The sequence below is a fragment of the Budorcas taxicolor genome, chromosome 16, assembly GCF_023091745.1.
Source record: "Budorcas taxicolor isolate Tak-1 chromosome 16, Takin1.1, whole genome shotgun sequence".
Classification (NCBI taxonomy): Eukaryota; Metazoa; Chordata; class Mammalia; order Artiodactyla; family Bovidae; genus Budorcas; species Budorcas taxicolor.
In genome coordinates this window covers 43422384-43446598 of record NC_068925.1, presented here as the reverse complement: position 1 = coordinate 43446598, position 24215 = coordinate 43422384, and the positions used below count along the sequence as shown (strand labels likewise).

At 45.3% G+C, this 24215-nt stretch overlaps 2 protein-coding genes across 7 annotated transcripts; one reads left to right on the top strand and one right to left on the bottom strand.

The window, feature by feature from the left end:
- Window positions 1–865: 865 nt before the first annotated feature.
- On the top strand, window positions 866–12777 carry TARDBP (TAR DNA binding protein). 6 transcript variants are annotated; one of them, XR_008200709.1, is made up of 10 exons: window positions 866–966; window positions 1952–2199; window positions 3714–3877; window positions 4108–4248; window positions 4881–5051; window positions 5428–5554; window positions 6506–6645; window positions 7380–7659; window positions 8420–8518; window positions 12678–12777. XR_008200709.1 is itself a non-coding variant. In XM_052653465.1 (7 exons), the coding sequence occupies exons 2-7, from the start codon at window positions 1962–1964 to the stop codon at window positions 6559–6561; spliced, it is 888 nt and encodes a 295-aa protein (XP_052509425.1). In that variant the 5' UTR covers window positions 866–966; window positions 1952–1961; the 3' UTR covers window positions 6562–7353. The 6 variants fall into 6 exon arrangements, 3 of the variants coding, with proteins under 3 accessions (XP_052509425.1, XP_052509424.1, XP_052509423.1); XR_008200708.1 differs by lacking the exon at window positions 12678–12777 and having other exon boundaries at window positions 8420–8689; XR_008200707.1 differs by lacking the exons at window positions 7380–7659; window positions 8420–8518; window positions 12678–12777 and adding an exon at window positions 7181–7353 and having other exon boundaries at window positions 5428–6645.
- MASP2 (MBL associated serine protease 2) lies at window positions 10051–24215 on the bottom strand. Its single transcript, XM_052653555.1, has 11 exons — window positions 24211–24215; window positions 23899–24127; window positions 23602–23779; window positions 22713–22844; window positions 20458–20654; window positions 20237–20384; window positions 16708–16826; window positions 14837–14915; window positions 12606–12737; window positions 12033–12107; window positions 10051–10817 (listed from the first exon to the last, which is right to left on the bottom strand). The coding sequence occupies exons 1-11, from the start codon at window positions 24213–24215 to the stop codon at window positions 10051–10053; spliced, it is 2061 nt and encodes a 686-aa protein (XP_052509515.1).

The window sequence follows — 24215 nt, the reverse complement described above, 5'->3', positions numbered from 1 at the left end:
GTCGGAGAAGGCAATGGCAACCCACTCAAGTACTCTTGCCTGGAAAATCCCATAGGCGGAGGAGCCTGGTAGGCTGGAGGCCATGGGGTCGCTAAGAGTCGGACACGACTGAGCGACTTCACTTTCACTTTTCACTTTCATGCATTGGAGAAGGAAATGGCAACCCACTCCAGTGTTCTTGCCTGGAGAATCCCAGGGATAGGGGAGCCTGGTGTGCTGCCGTCCTTGGGGTCGCACAGAGTCGGACACGACTGACGCGACTTAGCAGCAGCAGCAGCAGCAGAAGCAGTACACAGGTAGGCACTATGATTGCTATTCTTTAGAACAAAGTTATTCTCTCCAGGTGTGGAGGTTGACTGCGGGAGAAGAGACGACGCACCTGGCTGGGCTTTTTAGGTTAAAAATCGCCTAGGCTCAACAGCCCTCTCCCAGTCTCGCGAGGGTCAGGATGGCCCAAGTGCCTTCGCCCCGCCCAGTCCAGCCCCACCCAGGGCTCCCCCCACCCAGCCCAACCCGGTCCGGCCCCGCCCCGCCCGGTCCGGCCCAGCCCCTGCGCTAGTCTCGCGCATTTTAAAAGTGCGCGAGCTCCGGCGGAGACCCGGGGCCGGCGGTTGGTCGGGCGAAGCCATCTATTACGCTACGTGGGGGAGGTAAAAGCCTACCCGTCTACATTTTTCCATTTTTAGCCTTTCTGGCCTAGGTGCTGGCCTCCTTATAGCCTTCAAGTTCACTCCCTGTGCTCAGACTGCAGGGAGGGGATTTCTGCTTCTCTGGGGAGAGGGTCGTTGTCTCTGTGCAGCGGTCCCCCCCACCTGCGGACGGGAATCCGGTGGGAGAGGACGATGGCCGGAGGGGGGAGGAGGCGGCCCTAGCGCCATTTTGTGGGAGCGAAGTGGTAGCTGGGCTGCTCTTGGATTCCTCCCTGCTTCAGTCTCCCTGTCGGGCTTCCTAGCAGCGGCCTAGCGGGTGAGTTGCAGATGCTTCTCACTAAGGACGCTCTGTGTGCCTTGGTTCCCGCGATGGGGCGGCCTCCGCCCCGGAAAGGGAGTCGTGGGACCAGGCCTGGTTGGTCCGGCCGGAGCGGACTCGCGTGGGAGCGACGTTAGGGCCTGGCGCGGGGCGGCAGCCGGCGTCTGAGCTGGGGTGCTGGGCCCACGCAGCCGTGCGGCCCGAGGCAGCGGTTTGGCCTGGCTTCCCGGCGCGGGTATTGCTTTGTGCCTTCGTACTTTTGCACCGGGACGGAGTTTAGGGCCTGATAGCCCAGCGGTCCCACCCCGGCCGCGCTTAGAAACTCCTCCCTCGGTTGTCACGCACTGGCTCCTGGGAGGCGGCGGCCCGCGTCGCGAAGGACCTGTGGCTGCTGTCCCTGCGGCTCAAGTTTGGAGAGCCTCTGGACACCCCACAATCTGGAACAGGGAGGAACTTTTCCGTTGTTCTCTTCGGCTGGCTTACTGCTCCTATTCAGTCCTCAAGACAGCTTCTGCATCGCTTGCTTAGGGAAGTCACTTTGACACCACTGTACACATACACACATCTCAACCAGCTTAGGTTCTCCCCAAACACCCTCAAGACTACTTTCTAGCAGTATTTATCACGATTGTAATAAAATAAGTACTTGCGATCTTTCTCCTGCTTTCCCCCTCCCCCCCCTCCCCCCCCCCCCCCCCGCCTTGCCACTAGCATGCCATCTGAGACTAGTTTCACAGTGGCAGCACTTACAGTAGGCATTCATCAAATACTTAATGAACTAGCGAGGCATTACATTTTAATAGCTATCCTTGCCTTTACTGCCTCGTTTTTCGGGGATAACCAACACCTGTAAGAATCCAAAGACCCGAGAATTTTTTTAGAAGTCACAAAACAGTGACGTAGTGGTATAAATCAGCTGGGATAAGGAAACAGTTACTTTGACCACACTTGTTAAGTCATTTATATCCCTTTTCCCTTTAAGAGAAACAAAGATGTCTGAATATATTCGGGTAACCGAAGATGAGAATGACGAGCCCATTGAAATACCATCGGAAGACGATGGGACAGTGCTGCTGTCCACGGTTACAGCCCAGTTTCCAGGGGCATGTGGGCTGCGCTACCGGAATCCAGTGTCTCAGTGTATGAGAGGTGTCCGTCTGGTGGAAGGAATTCTGCATGCCCCCGATGCTGGCTGGGGGAATCTGGTATATGTTGTCAACTATCCCAAAGGTGTGTTGCCATTTGGTTTTGCAGTGATGCGAAAGTATAGGTTTGTATCATTCTCAAGAATAGATCATGGTCTCTTCTTGGTGAACCATCTTCTATTGCCCAAATATTTCTGTAAAAGTTACTATCAGACAAGCTTAGAAGACCACTAAATAAGTGAGAATTGGAATACAGAACATGTTTTTAAAACTATGTGTTTAAATAATTATCTGCACTAATTTTGCTGAACTAATGCCAAATTTAAGAAATTAAGAATGCTTTGCAGTTCTATCAGTCTGTTGAAAATAGTCTTCTGAAGTGCCTCCATATTTTGGTTTGTTCTTAATGCTTGCAAGCTACGTCATTCATTCCACTAATCGTACCCCCTTTTTTTCCCCCTTAAGTGAACATCAGTTGCAATAGCCCAAATCTTGAATTAGTTCAGTCCTAATTATAGTTTTAGGTCTGGGCTTAGTCTCACTGTGTCTTTTCACTGATGGTTTTAATCTCAAAGGAAGCATGAAGATTTAGAAGTGTGCCAAGGAACTAAGTACATTTTATCAGTAGGTACTTTGTGCTAGTTGATAGATCTCTTACTTTTATTATAACTTTATATTGCAACAAAGGTGTACTATTTTGTCAATATTGAAGATGTTGCCTCAAGAAATTTTCTCATGTATCAAGAAAAATTTTACTAAAATCAACTTGGTTTCTTTTAGTCTGCAGTTTCTTGATCCATTGATTGTAGATAAATATTTACCCAAATTTGAAATGTCATTTAGATAGTAATGTATTGATGTAGGTTCATAGTTGTAACAAGTGTACCACCCTTGTAGGGGATTTTGATAATGGGGTGGGGCTCTGCCTGTGTAGAGGGAAGGGTATATGGGAAATCTGCCTTTCTCAGTTTTGCTGTGAATGTAACGCTACTCCCCGAAATGCTCTGTCTTTTGTCCATACGTCATTGAGTTTCTCTGCCCTTCCAAATACTGGTTTGGTTTTTTTTTTAATAACCTTAAGTTTCTGCTGTTATAAAGTTAATGTGAGTTTGATGTTGAAAGTTTGGAACGAAACAGAAAAACTGAAATCAGCCTTAAAAATCTATAACTGGAGATTACAGTTGCTAATTTTTGGTAGTCAGATTATAGACATTAAAATAATCAAGGAAATATATTTAATAGGCACAAAGATAGCATCATGGTTTTTCAACCTGTTTTTTTTTTCTTCCTTAATGTATTTTAAAGTGAAAATAAAGGAACTTTTGTTTTGATACATCTTTTGAGAGGGTAGAACATACAGCTGTAATCTTGAGCTGTTACAGAACCAGAGGTTAGAATCCCCAGATTGGCTCCAGAAAAGCAACCGAGCCACTTATTTAAGCCTTATTCTGTCCACGAGCGCTAATGTCACCCTTTACCAGAAGTTTCCAGTGTCTTACTATTCCTAGAATGTTTTTGTTTCTCATTTCTGCATGAAGGGAGTGAAGTGTTTAAAGTGTTAAACGAATGTTCTAAAAGATTTCTGCTCATTTTGTTTAGATAACAAAAGAAAAATGGATGAAACTGATGCTTCATCAGCAGTGAAAGTGAAAAGAGCGGTCCAGAAAACATCTGATTTAATAGTGTTGGGTCTCCCATGGAAAACAACTGAACAGGATCTGAAAGATTACTTCAGTACCTTTGGAGAAGTTCTTATGGTTCAGGTAAGCTTTGATTTCACTTAACAGTTTTTCAGTGAATGACTGTCCAGAATTCCTTATTTTGGTGATGCTACCCTTCATGTTCAGTAGGTGATATTTTTAATATTTATTATATGTATACATAATGGGTGCTGAAAAGAAATTTGGTTTATACTATTTCCCTTCATGTGTGTACTCTGGGTTGGTTATATGTGTGTGTAGATTTAGTGAATTTAAATGATTTTTTTTTTTAGGTCAAGAAGGATATTAAAACTGGTCATTCAAAAGGGTTTGGCTTTGTTCGCTTCACGGAATATGAAACCCAGGTGAAAGTAATGTCACAACGACATATGATAGATGGACGATGGTGTGACTGTAAACTTCCAAATTCGAAGGTACTTTCTCTGTTTTCTCTGCTTTGGCCATTTGTGGTGACAAACTTACTTAAAAGACACTGTAAAATAAAACATCACAGTTGGAAAATGTGGCAGGGTGTGTTCTTGAAATCTTTTGTTAAAAGTCTCAGGACCTTAATGCATGCTGAATATTTTATATATTTGTTTGAAATAGTTAGTTTATTGCTCCTCCAAAATAAAACATTCATTTTATTCTTTCTCTTGTTATTTTTAATGAAGTAGCAATTTCTTACATAGTTACATATGAACAAAGAATATGTTGATCTTGTTAGTGTTAACAAAGACAATTAGAATATGTTGATCTTGTTACAAAAGCCTTACTTATTCCAAGCAAGCAAGACTTGCTTATTTGGAACATTATCCTTTTTGCCAGGACATTTCTAATTCATCAACTTTGCTTAATCGAAATATACTTTCATCAGCTTTAACATTTAAAGCATTGAAGTCTTAACAGAAGGAGATGTGCTAATACAAAAAAGAAAGAATGTACCTACTTTTTAAACACTCACCTAAAGAAAAGGCAGATAGGTTGTGTGACATCCTCCACCAGAATGCTGTTTTCATCGCTTGTAAAATATTTCTGATGGTTTTCTTCCTTTCGATTTGATCAGCAAAGCCCAGATGAGCCTTTGAGAAGCAGAAAGGTGTTTGTTGGGCGTTGTACAGAGGACATGACTGCTGATGAACTGCGGCAGTTCTTTTGCCAGTACGGAGAAGTGGTAGATGTCTTCATCCCCAAACCGTTCAGGGCTTTTGCCTTTGTTACGTTTGCAGATGATCAGGTATTTTTCTCTTAATAACTTTGCCCCAGTTAGTTAGGTAATTTCTGTTGAACGTTGCCCTTCCAGTTAATTACCATCCTTTTTAGCTAAGCTCTCTGACCCTGTATTTAGGCCTGAATATTTGTGATAAACCCCGTAGGTATAGTTTTAATATGTGACATTTAAGTGGGAGTGTTACACATCCTTTGAAAATGAACGGAAAAATCCCTGCTACCATTACTAAAGTTAAAGGCTATTTTATAGGTTTAAGTGAAATCAGTGCTCCTTGCTGATTTTTTTCTCCAGCGTAGATGATGGCTTGAAATCTAAGTTTTATTGCTACTTTGTATGAATCAATTGTTTAATCTCCTCTATTTACATCCCTTATTTTTTATAGGTTGCCCAGTCTCTTTGTGGAGAGGACTTGATCATTAAAGGAATCAGCGTACATATATCCAATGCTGAACCTAAGCACAATAGCAATAGACAGTTAGAAAGAAGTGGAAGATTTGGTGGTAATCCAGGTGGCTTTGGGAATCAGGGTGGATTTGGAAATAGTCGAGGGGGTGGAGCGGGTTTGGGAAACAATCAGGGTAGTAATATGGGTGGGGGGATGAACTTTGGTGCTTTTAGCATTAACCCAGCAATGATGGCTGCAGCTCAGGCTGCTCTGCAGAGCAGCTGGGGTATGATGGGCATGTTAGCCAGTCAGCAAAACCAGTCTGGCCCATCAGGTAATAACCAAAGCCAAGGCAACATGCAGAGGGAGCCAAATCAGGCTTTTGGTTCTGGAAATAACTCTTACAGTGGTTCTAATTCAGGTGCAGCTATTGGTTGGGGATCGGCATCAAATGCAGGATCAGGCAGTGGTTTTAATGGAGGCTTCGGCTCTAGCATGGATTCTAAGTCTTCTGGCTGGGGAATGTAGACATTGGGTTATGGTTAGTTGGTATACTGGTGGGAATTCAAATTTTTCTAAACTCATGGTAAGTATATTGTAAAATAACATGTAAGAATTTTCAAAATTGGTTTGTTCAGTGTGGAGTATATTCAGCAGTATTTTTGACATTTTTCTTTAGAAAAAAAGGAAGAGCTAAAGGAATTTTATAAGTTTTGTTACATAAAGGGTTGAAATATTGAGTGTTTGAACGTGAACCGCTGTTTGCCTGATTGGTAAACCAACACACTACAATTGATATCAAAGGGTTTCTCCTGTAATATTTTATCCCTGGACTTGTCAAGTGAATTCTTTGCATGTTCAAAATGGAAACCATTGGTTAGAACTACATTCTTTTCTCCTTGTTTTAATTTGAACCCCACCATATGGATTTTTTTCCTTAGGAAAATCTCCTCTTTGGAGATCATGGTGTCACAGTGCTTGGTTCTTTTGTTGTTTTTGTTTTTGTTTTTGTTTTAACACTTGTCTCCCTTCATATACAAAAGTACAATATGAAGCCTTCATTTAATCTCTGCAGTTCATCTCATTTCAAATGTTTATGGAAGAAGCACTTCATTGAAAGTAGTGCTGTAAATATTCTGCCATAGGAATACTTCTGTCTACATGCTTTCTCATTCAAGAACTCGCCATCACACTGCGCAGGCTGCGTCTTTGACGGTGGGTGTCCCATTTTTATCCGCTACTCTTTATTTCATGGAGTCGTATCAACGCTATGAACGCAAGGCTGTGATATGGAACCAGAAGGCTGTTTGAACTTTTGAAACCTTGTGTGGGATTGATGGTGGTGCCGAGGCATGAGAGGCTAGTATGAGCGAGAAAAGGAGAGAGCGCGTGCAGAGACTTGGTGGTGCATAATGGATATTTTTTAACTTGGCGAGATGTGTCTCTCAATCCTGTGGCTTTGGTGAGAGAGTGTGCAGAGAGCAAGGATAGCAAATAACGTACGAATGTTTTTGCATTCAAAGGACATCCACATCTGTTGGAAGACTTTTAAGTGAGTTTTGTTCTTAGATGACCCACGTTAGCTGAATGTGTTAAGTGAAACGATACTTGTATTTCCCCTACCCCTTTGTCAACTGCTGTGAATGCTGTATGGTGTGTGTTCTCTTCTGTTACTGATCTGTAAGTGTGGTAATGTGAACTGAAGCTGATGGGTTGAGAACATGGACTGAGCTTGTGGTGTGCTTTGCAGGAGTACTTGGAAGCAGAGTTCACCAGTGAGCTCGGGGTGTCTCAAAGCAGGGTGGAAGTTCTCATGTCTGTTAGCTACCCATAAGAATGCTGTTTGCTGCAGTTCTGTGTCCTGTGCTTGGATGCTTTTTATAAGAGTTGTCACTGTTGGAAATTCTTAAATAAAACTGATTTAAATAATATGTGTCTTTGTTTTGCAGCCCTGAATGCAAAGAATTCATAGCAGTTAATTCCCCTTTTTTTGACCCTTTTGAGATGGAACTTTCATAAAGTTTCTTGGCAGTAGTTTATTTTGCTTCAAATAAACTTATTTGAAAAGTTGTCTCAAGTCAAATGGATTCATCACCTGTCATGCATTGACACCTGATACCCAGACTTAATTGCTATTTGTTCTTGCATTGTCCAAAGTGAAAAGTTTTTTTTGTTTTTTGTTTCTTCAAATCTAGTTTTTAATAAGTCTGGGTGACCGCACCTAAAATGGTAAGCAGTACCCTCCAGCTTTTTCTTAGTGCCTCTGTGCATTTGGGTGATGTTCTATTTACATGGCCTGTATAAATCTCCATTGGGAAATCATCCTTCTAAAAATATTCTCGTTTGAAGGAGTGGGCAAAGCAATGTTAATTTAAAATGCTTTGTAGCAAAGCCTATCAATTGAAATGAAGGGAATATCAGCACCTTTCTAGTTGGGGATTTGAAAAGTGGAATTAATTGCAATAGGGATAAAGCAGAAGAAACCACAAATTATCTTGTGCCTGAAATCCATTAAGAAGCCTGATAGCTTTAAGAACTAGCAGGGTGGGTTGTCTGTCTGTGGAAGTGTTAAGTGGAAGGGGTTTGTCTTCCAAAGGTGGGGAAATAGAATAATGTCAAATAAATCTACAAAACTCAAGACTCTCACGGTGCATTGTTAAGTATGTAAAAGCAATAATATATTGATTCTCTATTGTACTTAAAATGTAACTAACTTCTGTGAGAGTCAGCTCCTTTTCTAGTGGAAGAATGTAACAGTTTTTGTGTTGATAATTTACCAATGCCCTTATCTAATTAGATTATGATAACTAGGTTTGTCATTTTGAAAGTTAATGTGTTTTAAACTTTTATAAATGAAGTCATCTTTTAGGCTTATGGTCGCCACATTGTTTTATTCAGTTTCCTCTGTAAAGGATCTTGCGTTGTTTTTTTTTCTGCATCTAAATTGCATGATTTCCAAACCCTGTACCATCTGAATTTTGCATTTTAGCACTTGCACTATTACTCAGCAGCAGTAACATGGTAACACTTAAAATGGTATTCGGGGACCTCCAAAGACTAAACTGACAAGCCTTCAAGAAGCCCAGGGGTAAGTTAACTTTGTCAATGGCATGGTTTTAATCCCTTATTTACACTTGTGTAAATCTAGTTACCAGTCTTAGAAGGCTTTCAGTGTTGAGTAGCCTTCTATTAACATGTTTATGGTACTACATAGCTATGGGTATTTAATTCTACCCTTAAAAAAAACTGAAGTTTAGAAGTAAACTATTTGGCAAAGATTTGTTTTTAAAGTCTATTTGGTCATCTAAATGCATTCATTCTAAAAACTTTTTTGAACCAGTTGAATAAAAATTTTCATTGCCACCACAGTTTAGTGTCTGGAGTCTTACTGGAAAAATACAGTTTCTTTTTTTATTTATGTGACAAAGATGCTGGAAAGTTACCTTTAAAAAGTGAGCCTCTAGAAGTTGCACTTTATATGTACAAGAGAAGTTAGTTGAAATCACAGTGAATTTCTACATAATAATGGTGACTTTGGCTAGAATGAGAAATTTTATTGAGTGTTAGATATTAAAACTTTTTAGGGAGGCCAACTAAATGAAATGTTTTAAGGTTGGGTCAGGGCTTAAATTTTGTCCTTAGGAAAGATGTTAAGTACATAGTAATTCAGATGTATGTGATAATTAGAATAGTTTTTTGTTGTTAATTACTAGGAGAGCAACTCTTAATTGTGTATTTAAGTTCTGTACTCAGCTGTTGTACGATCTGTAATCTATTTTTTTTAAGTGTGCCCAAGTATTTCATGTTCATGGTAAGATAAAAAAAACATTACATTTATCAATAATACCGCCACTTATTTTTAATGTATTTCATCTTATGGAAATGCCACTTCTGAATCAGCTGTCTTCTGAATTTGAACATTATTTAGGTTATTTCCAAGCGCTAGGAATATTCTCACAGCTAAATTAAAATCTTAGCATTGTAATTACCAGGTCAAAGACTATGCATGCTTTTAAGACTTGTGAGATATATTGCCAAATTGTCCTTTAGAAAATCTGTTGCCTTTGATAATGTGAAATAGTGCCGTTTGTGTTCTTTGTTTGGCAGTTTTTTATAATTTAAAAATTATAGTGTTGGTTTTAACATGGAAATCAGTCTATACATAGGCCAAAGTGTTGCTATTTCCAATATATCTACCCAAGAAAAACATTCAAAGTAACTCCTGAACCAATACTGCTGTAATATATAACATTCACAGATCAGTAAGAACAAATACAAAAATAGTTAAAGAACATGAACAGGAAACTTCATAGAAATGCAAATGGAGAGTAGAAAAAGACACTGGACTTTGTTAAGTAAGTAAATGCAGATTTAATCCATGAGTTTGTAATGGATTGGCCAAGACAAGACAAGTAACGCTACAGTGGCTTATGTCCCCTTGAGTTAAGTAGTGGAAGAGTGGTTAGTGGACACGGGCCTGAAAGGCAGGCTCACCTGCAGTCAGGTTCGGTTAGGGTGGAATGGCAGCACTCCTGTTCACATTTCTCAGGTCAGTTTGCTACTAAGATCTTTTACGGGTATTTTTTAAAACAGAATCACGTACTAGCTGAAGACACAAAGTTAAAAATTACTATTAATGATGCTCTTGATCCAGGGAATGTAGTTTATGACTTTGGTGTAGACCCCATACTGATCTGCTTCCCCACAATTAGTGGAACCCCATGACACTATTCCTCCCACAAACCACTTCTGGGTCTCATTATCTAGAAACACCAACGCCCCCCCACTGTCACCTCTACAGCTGTCCTTGCCCCCACTTTGCAAGCCAGCACAAAGCATGTTATCAGTTACCCTTCCCTCTGGATAGGACTTCTTTTCGTAGGCAGCAGTACATTTTTGATGGTCAACAACTGGTATGTCAACAAACTTTAGATTTCTCGCAAGAAACCCCCTTTGGGTTAATCCCCATCCAGATGCAGTTCCAATGTCATTTGTCCTCATGAAAGATTCCGCTTCTTTTCTTGGCAAACAAATAGGCATGATGTTGCTGTTGATGACAACTTTGTTCTTCAGTTTAATCAGTGCTATGTCGTTATCGTAACCAGCATCATGAATGTAACTTTCGTGTATAAAGATGGCCTCGGCCCAGGCTTGTGTATAATTAGGTGATATTCTCTTCAGGGCACCCATTCTAATCTGTAGGGAGGCAGCGTCTTCTCTTTGGTCATATACAGCATGAGCAGCTGTTAGGACCCAGTTGTCATGCAGAAGTGCGCCTGCTGCCATAGTTTTACCTAGTAACAGCACTTGCCAAGGAAAGTAACCAAGCTTTGCATTTTGTCCTCCATATATACGACCTTCTGTAGTACGGGTGGATATTCCACACACTGGGGAAAGAAGCAGATGTATAGAGCCTTTACAGAAACCTGATGGTGTTTTTCTCCAATTATTACCACTTTGGAGTTATCAATTACTCATGTTTAATGTCAGCCAAAAATTGCATCACACGAATTGGTGTTTGTCCACCTGTACAGGCAAGTGAGTATAGTATATATGTTTTACTGCTCAAAACATTGTTCAAAGAGCCGATAAAACCATTTGGTATTTTTTAGCTCCTCAGAAAATGAAGTGAGTGAAAATTAATATGTAGAAACTAATTTGTTTCGCCAAAGTAACTTGGTCTCAGGACTGGGAATGTGTTCGGTAAGGCTGACAGGAGTTGTCTGAGCTGGTGTGTGCAGGAAGTGAAAGTAAATAACCTCTCCATTGCTTCTGTTTTCCTGCTTGTAAAATGGGATATCTACCATGTAGTTCTGGGAAAGCAGGAACTAGGGTCAGTATCATAGGATTTGCAGACTACTTTCACCTTTGCACATTCAAATGTTTTAAAAATGAGAATGTTACAGTTGTAGCCAGGAACCTTCAGGTTCAGAAATTATTTCTGGTCTAGTTGTTCCTTCCAGACACTAGACTTTACTATATATTGCTAACTAAATATGCTTATTAATGTAGCAAATATGTTTCCTGTTGTGGTAGAATACTCTTTATGAAAGCTTATAAACATTGTGTCAACTGAGACTAACCGGTAATGGATATATTATTACTTTTCTGATTTTTTTTTTTCTTTTTTGTCAACTATATCTTCAGAGCCAATTCTGGTAAAAACTTTTTCTGAGTACTATTAAAAGGCAAATTGCATTAATGTTTAAAAACTAGATGTCATTGGAAACAATTGCTTAGGGAAATAATGAGGTTATTAACTTTGGGTTTTAATAGCATTTCTATAGAGAAGAAAAGTAACAGAAGAACTCATGTTTTTAAATGTATAAATGGTTCAAGATAATTTTAAGTATCATTTAATTTTTTATGCTTGCCTAGTTGTAAGGTCAAAAATAGTCAAATGACTGATGCAGTCAGCACCTAACAAACCTCTCCACATGGAAAGGGGTAATGAGAACATATTATTTGGAAATAATAAGTTGGTCTAAGAGCCAAGTGCTGAAATTACATTTCTGCCTACACAGCTAAAGCGCTACTTACTGTCTTCTACCCAGTTCTACTTTCCATCAATTACAAATCTCTTGTATAAATGTATCCATTACCAGGCTCACAGGCTGGGAGTGATTTTTCTCTTTTGGAGCTCGTCCAGAATCCATCAGCCTCACACACATATTTACCTGCAAATCATTGGAAAAACAAAAATGTTTAACTGCATGTAAAAGGTGGTTGTCATTTGCTTGAATACCCCCTTGAAAAATGTTGATTCTTGAGCATCAGTGGGAAATAGAGGTGTCTGAATAACCGTTTTACATGATTTCATAAATAGGTCTCTGCATTACCATGTTTGCTTGCAAAGTGGAAACCTTTTAGATGTGTAACTTGAATATGTATCAAGATCTCAAGTGCTTAATGATAAGGTTTTGACTTGTTAAATTAAACCATTTGGAATATATTGTGTGTTTGTGGTAGTCATTTACTAGATAAGATCTGTTTTCAGATTCTTGCAAATTGACATTAAAGTCACTTCAGCTGCAATATTTCACTTAGCAGGTGGGAGACGTGCCTTTTAATCTTTTGCCTAGCCTTAGCCAAAAATGTTGGGTAAGTTTATTTTCAGATCATGAAGGCTTAGGTTCCAAATATTACCCACCCGCAACTTGGAATAGTTTGCTTACCATCGTCTGTTGTCATTGTGTAGAACTCATTACAGCGGTATTTAACCACAGCCCTGTACGTGGTCACTGCAGGACCCGTGATGTACTCCACCTGGCCACTGGGTAGATCGTCAGGAGGGCCACAGTCCACAACTAATAAATGATGGGAGAGGAAAGTCCGTTTGTACTGAATTCTAACATTAAAATGATGTGTGGAGATTGTGATGGTGGTTGGCTGTGTCGTGCTGTAACCTGAAGGCATGTTCAAGGTGGACGTTATTTCATCTCTGAAAATGAGCATCACCTTAAGTGTGGTTTTAAAGCATCACTCTTTCCTATCTCTCGCTAAACAGCTAGATGGAAGTGAAGGCCCTGGGCAAGGAGGGTAGGATGCTTTCCCTAAAGGAAGGGGATTTGAAACCACTTGGACTTCCTTAGCATTCTCACATTTAAAAAAAAAGTGGTTGGCATTTGTTGAAATCTCGTGCAACAAACTAGCGACAGAAGAAAACAGCACGGCGTGCAGGCGGCGTGTACAGTCTGGCTCCATGTAAACTGGTGCAATTTGAAGACTGAAGGACTCAGCTTGTTATGATCCTTAGCTTTTTAGAAGACCTAGAAGTCACGCTACCTTGAGTTTGGGTTGGAATTCATACCTGCTTGGACATTAATGTGAAATAACTAACCAGTTCCTCAGAAAGTGGTATCAGTCTAAAAATCATAGTTTTGTACACAATAAAAAATTGTTGATGTATTTCTGTGGATACTTAAGAAATCGTACTTGGTTTTCAGCCACTTAATCGCAGTGTGTCTGGCTCTGTGCCAGGTGCTTAGTCCAGCTTGTCTATAATTTCTCCACAGGTAATACGCTCAGAACCACAGAAGGGGCAGGATCAGGGCTCACACCCGCACCTCTCACTCCCTTCAGTGCCAGCTCTTCCTTACTGTTTTTACACTAAAAATTGGTGGTATATTCTGACAGGAGTATAAATTTTAGAGATGAAAATATTTAAATTCCCCCAGGAATTTTGTAGAAACCCTTGAACAAGATATGTGGAGATACAGAGGTATTAACTAGAGCATGTGTAATGGTAAAAAACTGGAAATAAAGATCACATGGACTGAAAAATCAGCTCTCGTGGAATACTAGACAGTCATTAATAAGAATGAGCAGCTCTGTTAGTACTCCAATTGATGTGGAAAGATACCCCAGCAATTATGGAGGGGAAGGGTAAATTGCAGTCAGATTGAGAATCCTGCTTTGGTTCAAAAGTATGTAATAGTGAAATACGTTCGTATGAATAGCATAGGAGATGATGTGAAGGAATGGACCCCAGTGTCCTAAAGGTGTCAGTAGTTTGAGGACTTGGGCAAGAGAGGTTTTCACTTTTTTTGTTTTGTGAATTTGTTACTTCCACTAACATTGATGCTTTTGAAGTGGGGTTGTTGGAGAAGACTTCAGAGTCCCTTGGACTACAAGGAGATCAGTCCTGAATATTCATTGGGAGACTGATGCTGAAGCTGAAACTCCAATACTTTGGCCACCTGATGGGAAGAACTAACTCACTGGAAAAGACCCTGATGCTGGGAAAGATTGAAGATGGGAGGAGAAGGGGACGACAGAGGATGAGATGATTGGATGGCATCAGCAACTTGATGGACGGACTTTGAGCAAGCTCCTGGAGTTGGTGATGGACAGGAATGCCTGGCGTGCTACAGTCCATGGGGTTGCAAAGAGTCGGACACGGCTGAGTGACTGAACTGAACACGTAACATAATTCATTAGATACATGACTCAGGTCACAAGATGGTAATGGACAGTGTCCTCCCAGTTTGATGTGGATATGTGTCTGTGTGTATGTACAGGTATATATACATACACATACCACAATTATCTGCATCAAGTGGTGGCCTGAACATGTTTGCATGTGTGATATATGTAATTGAAGAGATATACACCAAAATAGCAACAGTGGTTATACTCTGATACAGTGGGATTATGAGTATTACAATGTTTGTAATTTTTCTCTATTCCCCATCTTTTATATTTTATACTTAGAAAAGTGCTTTTGCATATACTAAAGCAAATACTTTTCCTAGTAGTGTCCCATTTTAACTGCTTAAGTGTGCACCTAGACACTGGGTAAGACAAGCAAACTTAGAATTCAAGCCCTGATAAATAAAATTTTCTAAAAAGACCAGAAGCAGTAGTAGCAGAAGCAGCTGCAGGCGTTGTGGTCACACGTACGTACTGCTGCACGCTGGCATCGGTCGGTCCCAAGAGCCATCTTTCTGACAGACCGCAGTAAATGATTTCAGGGGTAAATTACCCTAAAGAGGAATTGAGAAAATACTAATTTCCTTGTTTTCATCATGAAAGCACTCCATAGTAGTTCCTCTTCTAGTGTTTCGAGAGGTGCTCCCAAGGAGGGTGATGAACCCACATGACACAGCCCAGCTGCCTTGGTACATCTGTGTGCTTGGTGATGTCATCTATGCGTGTGTCTCTTAAAGATGTTGATCTCTTGCAGCAGTTGTTGTTTTTGCTTTCCATTTTAATCCAAGAACATGTCAGATTTCAAGTTCCTGCTGATGCTGCACCATTTCTTTAAGTGCCAAAGGGTGATGGTCAGAAGTCTGGGGAAGGTCAACCTGATCAGGCATGGAATGAATGTGTCTGGATTTTTCTAGCCTGCAGCTATTAGCTGGAGGAAAGTCATTTAAAATACTTCCTTAAGCTTCACAAGGGTGTTCTCAATCAGTTCCATTGCTAATATCATTTAGAGGGACATGTTTGACATAGAGGTATTTTTCTAAAACAGACTTTAAATGAAAGAAGGTGCCTTTGACAGAAGCTTTATGCTTCAAAGGAGAGCAGGATGATTTTTTTTTTTTCTTTCATCAGAGACTGAACAGGAAATAACTAAAAAAGAGACTTCCCTGGCAGTCCAGTGGTTATGGTTAGGACTTCAAGGTTTCACTGCCAGGGACTGGGTTCAATCCCTGGTCGGGGAACCACAAGCTACGAGGCATGGCAAAAAAAAAAAAAATATATATATATATACATACATATAAATCTTTAAAGATGATGGTTGATAAAACTAGTTAAATAGATGTTCATTTAAAAAGAAAAACTAAACAGGTTTGTGGTTCAAGGAGCTATGGGAAGAGCCCGCCCAGAAGTTTGCAAATTGAGAAAAGTGTCTCACTTTTTCCCCTTCCACAGGACTGGATTGCATAGCCAGCTATCATTTCAGTGTTATTACTTTTTACCGTTGGGATTCAGTGACAATTTTGAAGAACATAAAGAGGACATGTTAATCTCCTACCTGTGTCCCTAAAGCAACACACTAAGCATTTTTTGAAATTATCCTCCCTCTCCCTTAACAGTGGTCACTGTTGATAGCTCTGCAGAATATACTGTTTCCAAGGGCCGTTTAATTTTTTGTGGGCCCAGGAGTTGTTTCATATAAAGGTCATTTGACCAGGAGGAGGAGTTTGATTTAATGCGAGGTGATAACATAGAGCACAATGACAAACATTTAAGCTGCTTTACCAAGAGCTGCAGTAATGTGTATGAACTGAGAAAGGTGTTCATTTATATCACCAGCTTTCCCCAAGACAAAGCTTGTTTAAATAGCAGAGTTCTGGGACTTCCCTGGTGGTTCGATGGTTAAGAATCCTCCTGCTAACGCAGAAGGTGTGGGTTCAGTCCCTGTCCCGGGAAGATTCCACATGCTGCAGAGCAATTAAACCCTCGAGAGCCTGTGCTCCACAGCAAGAGAAGCCACCACGATGGGAAGCCCACACGCAGTAGCTAGAGAGTAGCCCCCGGCTGGCTGCAACTAGAGAGAACCTGAGCAGCAGAGAGAACCAGCACTACTGTAAACAAAGCAGTTAACTGAATGTCTTTTTAAAATAGAATTCCTAAGGATAGAAATTTTTCTATAGCCATTTCTCTTAGCAAATGTATCATTTCTTTGAATTTTATTGTTTAATCACAGGGAAAAGAAACCACCATGCTGACAACAGCTGTTTTCCCATCTTCCTTTCACATACCTGCTGATGTAAATATGGATTCGTTTAAAAACCGTCATGATTGTGCAGTTTTATATTAACTTACTTGCAGAAGTTCATAACCGGTCTTGCAGAAGACCGAGAAGTGGTCTTTCAGGATGTATTTGGCTTGCACAGGGGAGATGCGGCCATTAGGTGGCGCCAATGGATCAGGGCAAGGCTGAGCTGAGAAGGAAAAGAGACGTTTGAGTTTGGCTGTGGTCTACAGCAGGCAAGTCTGAATTGAGCAATTAGAAGTTCTGGATTTATAAGTGAAACACTTAATGTGTAGAGGGAGCTTGCCACAAATGGGATAGAGTTCTTAAGATTTAAATTCAGAGGCAAGATTAAACTCTCTGTTGCTTATTGTACAAATTAGGATTTGTTGTCTGGCCTGGGCTTCAGCCAAAGTGATGGAAAGAAAGTCAGGCATGCAATAAGGGAACATGGTCATGGCAAAGGGTGTGTCTGCTCCCCACCAGGGGCCTCACATACACTGCAGAGAACTGGGGAACGTAACGGGGGTGGTAGGGGGGGAAGAGCTGGACCACATGCATTTAAGTCACAAGAGAGTCTCAGTTTCCTCATCCATAAGCCTGATGAGACTGTTTGCTCACCTGTGGGGGCTTTGTGAGGACTAAGTGTGAAGCACAGATGAACGTGCTTTGCTAAGAAAGTGTTAGTCACTCAGTCATGTTCGACTCTTTGCGACCCTATAGACTGTAGCCCGCCAGGCTTCTCCATCTGTAGGATTTCCCAGGTAAGAATACTGGAGTAGGTTGCCATCTCCTTCTCCACGGGATCTTCCTGACCCAGGAAGTGAACTCAGGTCTCCTGCATTGCAGGCGGATTCTTAACTGGCTGAATCACCAGGGAATAAGCACTGGAAGGAGATCAGCCCTGGGATTTCTTTGGAAGGAATGGTGCTAAAGCTGAAACTCCAATACTTTGGCCACCTCATGTGAAGAGTTGACTCATTGGAAAAGACTCTGATGCTGGGAGGGATTGGGGTCAGGAGGAGAAGGGGATGACAGAGGTTGAGATGGCTGGATGGCATCACCGACTTGATGGACTTGAGTTTGAGTGAATTTAAGAGTTGATGATGGACAGGGAGGCCTGGCGTGCTGCAGTTCATGGGGTCACAGAGTCGGACACGACTGAGTGACTGAACTGAACTGAACTGAAGAGGTGGTTGCAGCCAGGGAGCCCTCCCAGCAGACCTCGTGGCTCAGAGCTAGACTGGCACCTGGGAAGCCTCTCCTGTCCCTCATAAGCATGTGCCCACAGGGCTCAGGACTGGCTTCCACTTTGGCCTCCAAACCCTGGCTTGTTGTCACCCCATGGCTTCAGCCCATCCCCCATGGCTGACAATCCCCCAAGGCCACCCCTCAGCCCACGCAGGCCATTTGCCTGTCCCCTACTTCCTCCAGCAGCTGATCTCTATGTCTCTGGGTGATTCTCAGTCCCAGGCAGGCCCCAGAGTCTCCAGGGACATCCCAGGGCTTCCTGAGGCTGTCTTAATCCCAAGCCAGGGCCCTGCTCACACCCTCCTTCACACACACTGCCAGGCCTTGTGCCAGCCCCTTCTCACCAGCCTGGCAAACCTGACTTTTCCCTCCTACTCGCTCTGAAACCAGTACTCCTGGTTTAGAAATTTCATTACTTTGACACATAGGAAGGCAAAAGGCTATTACAAAATGAAATGTTTGGGACTTCCCTGGGCATCCAGTGGTTAAGACTTTACCTTCCAATGCTGGGGGTTATGGGTTCGATCCCTGGTCAGGGAGCTAAGATACCATATGCTTCTGGGCAAAAAAAAAAAAAAAAAACAGAAGCAATATTGTGGTGAATTCAATAAAGACTTTAAAAATGGCCCACATCCAAAAAAAAAAAAAAGGGCTTCACAAAGTGCTGATCTATTCCCTCCTGACCAGGCTCTCATTCTTTCCCACATGTCCAACAGAGGTGGCCCAAAGGTTAATCTTTGTTAATCCAATCTCCTCATTTTAAAAATTAATACCTCCTTCACACACACCCCATGCCTTCTACATTAACCCACCAACCCCCACCTTTCCACGGAGATGTTATCCTTCATTGGATAATTGAGACATTACATCTTAGGAAAGTTGCTTTAAGAGGCTCAGTGTCACATGGCCAGGAAGCAGGAGGCACTACAGCTGGGACATCAAGCTGGGCAGCCTGACCCTCAGCCTGCACTCTCAGCACGGCTTTGGCTGCTTTGGAGTTTCTCCAGTTCAGTTCCTCGGTCCTTCCAAAAACATCCTGAGAGACCAGTTGGCTGAGAGTGTCAACTCGCAGGGCGACAGTCACATCCAGTGGTCAGTGCCCAGAAGATGGGGGACTTGGACTTACATCTAAGGAGGTAGTACCAAGAACCATCCAGTGTGTGAGGATCTGTCATGAGGAAGAGGTGGGGAAAGCCCAAGAGGCCTGGAGGGTGGAGGCGAATCAGGGAGGCAGAGTGTAGCCCCAGCTGCAGATGCCCCGTCCAAACCCTCTGTGACGGGCGCCCCCATCTCTGCCCACCCCATCACATCCACTGCAGCTTCACACCAAGAAAGACGGGCTTTTGCACATAACAGTGCCCTTGCCCTTGGGACAACACCCTTCCGTATTCCTCCCTTCGCCTCTCCCTTCTCCCCTGAAGCAGGTTATAAGACCCTTGTGTGACAAGGTGTCTTCCTTACACTCAGAGGGAAGCCTTATCACCAAAGACAAAGGGATGCCAAGAAGACTCCTAACAAACAGGGCTGGCTACATTTGAGTCATTGAAAGGACTGAGGCTGAAGCTGAAGCTCCAATACTCTGGCCACCTGATCCCAAGAACTGACATTGGAAAAGACCCTGATGCTGGGCTTTCTCAGGGTAGGAGAAGGGGACGACAGAGGATGAGATGGTTGGATGGCATCACCGACTCAATGGACATGAATTTGAGCAAGCTCCAGGAGTTTGTGATGGACAAGGAAGCCTGGCATGCTGTAGTCTATGGGGTCGCAAAGAATTGGACACTACTGAGTGACTGAACAAGTTTCCCCCAGTTCACCACCCTTACTTCATACTCCTCAACCTGTCACACTCCTCAGGAGCAGCACAGAAGTACACAGCTGTCTCTCTGGGTCTTCATTTCCTTAGGAAGGCACCTGTGCCATGTAAAGTGTGGAGTGTGTGTGGAGTGTTAGCCACTCAGTCGTGTCCAATTCTTTGTGACCCTGTGGACTATAGCCCACCAGGCTCCTCTGTCCATGGGATTCTCCAGGCAAGAATGCCGGAGTAGGATGCCATTCCCTTCTCCAGGGGCTCTTCCTGACCTAGGAAGTGAATCCAGGTCTCCTGCATTGCAGGCAGATTCATACCATCTGAGCCACTGGGAAGCCCTAGTGCCATATAACACTTAACATGAAATGAACAAGTATGTTTTTTCCCATTAACCTCTCAGTTTGCTTTTCAGACTCAGCCAGGGACACTGAGCGAGTTAAGGAAAACTTTTCCCTTCCCAGTTTCCAGGGCCCAGCCAGGAACAGTTCCATCCCTTGTGGTTCCTTGATGCTTCTGGAAGAGCCCCTACCTGCCCTCACCTGTGCTGTTGTATCGGACCTTCCAGCCCATGTGGTCCCCCGACTGATCGGTGGTAAATGTGATGGTCACAGTATTGCTCTTGGTTTCAATCCTGCGGGGCAATGTCTTCCCACAGAACGGACCGTATTCTGCCTTGTCTGTTCGAATCTGAAAACGGAGAGATACCTGTCACCCCAGGACCTACCGGGCCAGGGTGAGGTGGGGGCCAGAGGAAGCAGACCTTGAGGGAGTCGTAGGGGCACAGGGTCTCAGGGTGCATCTCCACATCAAAGGACTCCACAAAGTCCAAGATGATATGGAATCCCTCCTCCAAGTGGATGCTGTAGGTGCAGCTGGAGAGTTTGGGGTATGGCTGCGGGTATTCAGGGCTGCTGAGCTCTCCAGACCGGGCAGTGAAGACCTGGCTGGAACACAGGGCTGAGGAGAGCGGGGAGGACAGGCAGAGTGAGTCAGGCCCAGCAGCCTGGCTTGGCTACTGGTTGAGCTCAGACACCAGCCCCAGAGGCCCCTCCAGAGACGACACCCCACCCAGGGGCTGAAGGGACAGTTTAGGGAGGGGCTTCCTCTGGCTTCCAGGCTTTAGCTGACACGGGCGACACTTGAATGTACATTCTTCAGGGGCTGCACTCACACCCCCAGGGAAGGTGGGGGCCCTAGACCAAGGCTTCTGTTGCAGGGATCACTGGGCCAGAGTCCCAGTTCCAGGAATGAGGGGTATGGGATCTGCCCAAGGGGAAGGAGGCACCAAGAGAAGAGAAGGGGACTTTCCTTATTCCCCAGGAATTGGGTGGGGAGTGGATGGGAGGAGGGATATCTCCTTGGGCTGAGGGTCACCCACCCACCCCTGACTCTAGCAACCCCCAAATTCATCTCCCCCAGGCCTGGCCAGTCCAGCCCAGCCTCCCTTGGGCCCTCCCTCCGCCCACCTTCCCTGGATCAAGACAGGGGGGCAGTTGAGGGAAGTTCTAGTCCACATTGATCACAGATGAGTCTGGTGCCCACGTTCCCCACTGAAACAGCTGATTCTGCCTTTGAAGAGGGAAGTCAGCGTCATTTATGGGAGGGTCCTGCCCCCCTCCCCCAGGTGGTGGGGGGGGGCGCATTTCAGGAAGTAGGAGCCCAGCACTGCCTTTCTTCTTCTACGTGTCTGCTTCCCAGGGTGCAGAGGCAGTCAGCCCCAGACGTGGGGGACCAGATTACCTGTCAGTGAGTTGATGGGCAATCAGTTTCCATCCATCAAAACCTCCCTGGCCTCTCTATTCCAGGTCAGGCTCCCCCAGCCCAGCACACACAGGACCTGACTTGCCCTCTGAACAGGAAGTGGACCCAAGGATGCTCCGAGCCCAGTCCTTGGGTTCCTGGTAGGGGGGCAGCAAGAGCTTGGCTGCCCTGTGGGAACTCAGGCAAGCCTATGCCCCTCTCTGGACCTCAAGGCCCCACCATCAAAACGAGGGTTGGGGCAGAGCAAGCCCTTCTGCCAAAGACACCTGTGGCCCCATGGAGGGGGCCGCCCCACCAACTGGGGCCCCTCAGACTGAGATGAGGGTGGAAGAGGAGAGAGGCCAGGGAGCACATCACGGCCCTTCCCCACTGTCCCCCCAGAGACAGGCAGCAGGTGGAGGTGGAGCCACATTTATTGTTAGGTCCGAGGGGGCGGTCAATGGGGGCTGCAGGCAGCAGCAGACTTGCCCAACCCAGACGGGAGCTGGAGGGGAGGCTAGAGGCTCTGCTCTGAAAGAGAACAGAGACAGAGAGAGACATGGGGGAGGGATGGCTGAGCAGAAGGCGCAGGGTCAGCTTCAAGGGATGTGGCTGCTCACTTCCCCAGGGCGCCGGCTGGTTTTCCATCCAGGCCCTTGGCAAAGGTGCAGAGGGGCATCCAGGCAGTGGAGGACAAAGGGGTTGGCTGGCTGGGCACCAAACAGCAGCTTTGAGCAGGCCCTGCCCCCACCCTGAGGTTCCATGAAGGGAAGCTTGTATGAAGCAGGCCTGGGGCCCCCCACTCCTCCATCCTGGAGCCCCCCCACCCCAGGGAGGGCGAGCATTGACTGGCCAGGTACAGAGTGAGGGCCTAACACAGGCTCACCAAGTGAATGAGCTGAAGGGGATGAGAGTGAGCCAAGGACAGGGCAGAGGTGGGCGAGGAATTGGAGAACACGGGTGAATGGATGGATAGTTGGATGGGTGGATAGACGGATAGATGGATGGGTGATAGATGGATAGATGGATGGATGGATGGGTGAGTGGACAGATGGACAGATGGGTAGAGGATGAATGGGTGGATGGTGAGAGGGGACAGAAGACCAAGAAGGGGCCACCACCTAGGAGAAGTGTCTAGAAGGCCAAGGCCAGTGGTCCCTCCAGTCACCTGGGCAGAGCAACTATGTCCTTGAGGAGCCATTGGCATCTTGGGGCAGAGTTAGGGGCTGGGCCAGACATAGTGTTCCCCTTTTCCCCTTTCCAGCCGTGGCTCACCTGAGCAGGTGCGCTTGTTCCTGTGGAGAACATAGCCCACACGGCAGGAGCAGTAGAAGCCGCCCAGGTGGTTGTGGCAGTGGTGGTCGCAGGTGGGGGCCTCTCCTGGGGGCACCTGGCACTCGTCAATGTCTGAGGGAGGGCCAGGCAGGCAGGCAGCAGGAAAGGAGAGGGGATATCACTGAGCCCGGGCACGGGCTCAGAGGCCCCCAGCCTCACAGCTGCCCTGAGAGGAGCCTCCTTGGGAATGGAGGTGGCTCATGCCCGACCAAGTGCTAGAGGCCAAACAAAGGTCACTGTGGCCTTCCTGCAACAGGTGGAGGGAGACCTCAATTTCATCCTTTTTAAACTAATGAAGGTGAAGCGTCCTGCTCCACGTAGCCAGGCCAGCAGAGAGAGCAGCCTGCAAGGAAACCCGGTGGGTAGGCCTCTATACAGGTTTCACTGAACTCTTAGAGCAGCCTCAGGACAAACACAGAGAGGTTGAACCACTTGCCCAAGGCCACACAGCAAGTCCCTGCAAGAGCCAGAGTCTGAAATCAAGCATCAAAGTCCACAGGCAGAGGCAGCACTCAGGCCGGCGGGGCTTCACCTGCCCATCTGCAAATGGGCTCACCTGGCCTTGCATCACAGGGGCCCCTGAAGAAGTCCCTGGCACAGAAGGGCGTTCAGTCTTAGCACCTGGGGCTTAGTCTAGAGCAGAGGTCATGGCCTGTTAGGGATATTTACATTGTGATGATGTCAGACCAGGTGTGCACTCTTCTCCTGCTGGTCTGGCAAGAAGCCAGCCTCAGGGACCAGAGTGGGGGTGGGGAGGAGACCAAAGGGAGGACCAGTCTGGCCTGAGACCGAATCCCCGCCCCCACAACCGGCCTCCTCCCCCGCTCACCCTCTGCAGAGTAGAAGGCCTCGAAGCCCCTGAACGGCTTCTCGTTGGAGTAGTCGGAGCGGAAGGTGACATCCAGGCTGGAGCCCGGTGAGTAGAAGGTGTCGTTGCCAGGCGCCCGCTCCGTGTCCGTGCTCTCCGAGCCGCAGAGCGTGGCCAGCTCCTTGGTCCCGGCGCTCAGCTGGGGGGGTCGGGGGTCACGGGGAGCAAAGGCGCAACGCCAGGCCTGACTGCCCTCCCGCCCTCCGAGATCAGACCCTGCTTCCAGGTGTCCCATCCCCCCGCCTGCCCTGCTGGCACCTTGACAAAGTCATACTCGCACAGGTAGGAGGGCTCCAGCTGGAAGTGGGTGAAGTAGAGGCGCAGGCGGTAGCCGGGGGGTGCCGTCAGGGCCCAGCGCCGCTCCTGGTTGTTGGCGTACTGGTCGGGGAAGCCGGGCGATGCCAGGCGCCCAAACACTGGCTTGGGCCACTGTGGCCCTGAGGACGCAGCCGCCGAGCCCCACAGCAGGCCCAGGAAGACCAGCAGCCTGAGGGTGGTGCAGGGCAGGGGCGGTGAGGCCTGCTCTCAGCCCTCACGCCTGCCAAAGAGGTCCTGGGGGCTTCCACCCACCTCAT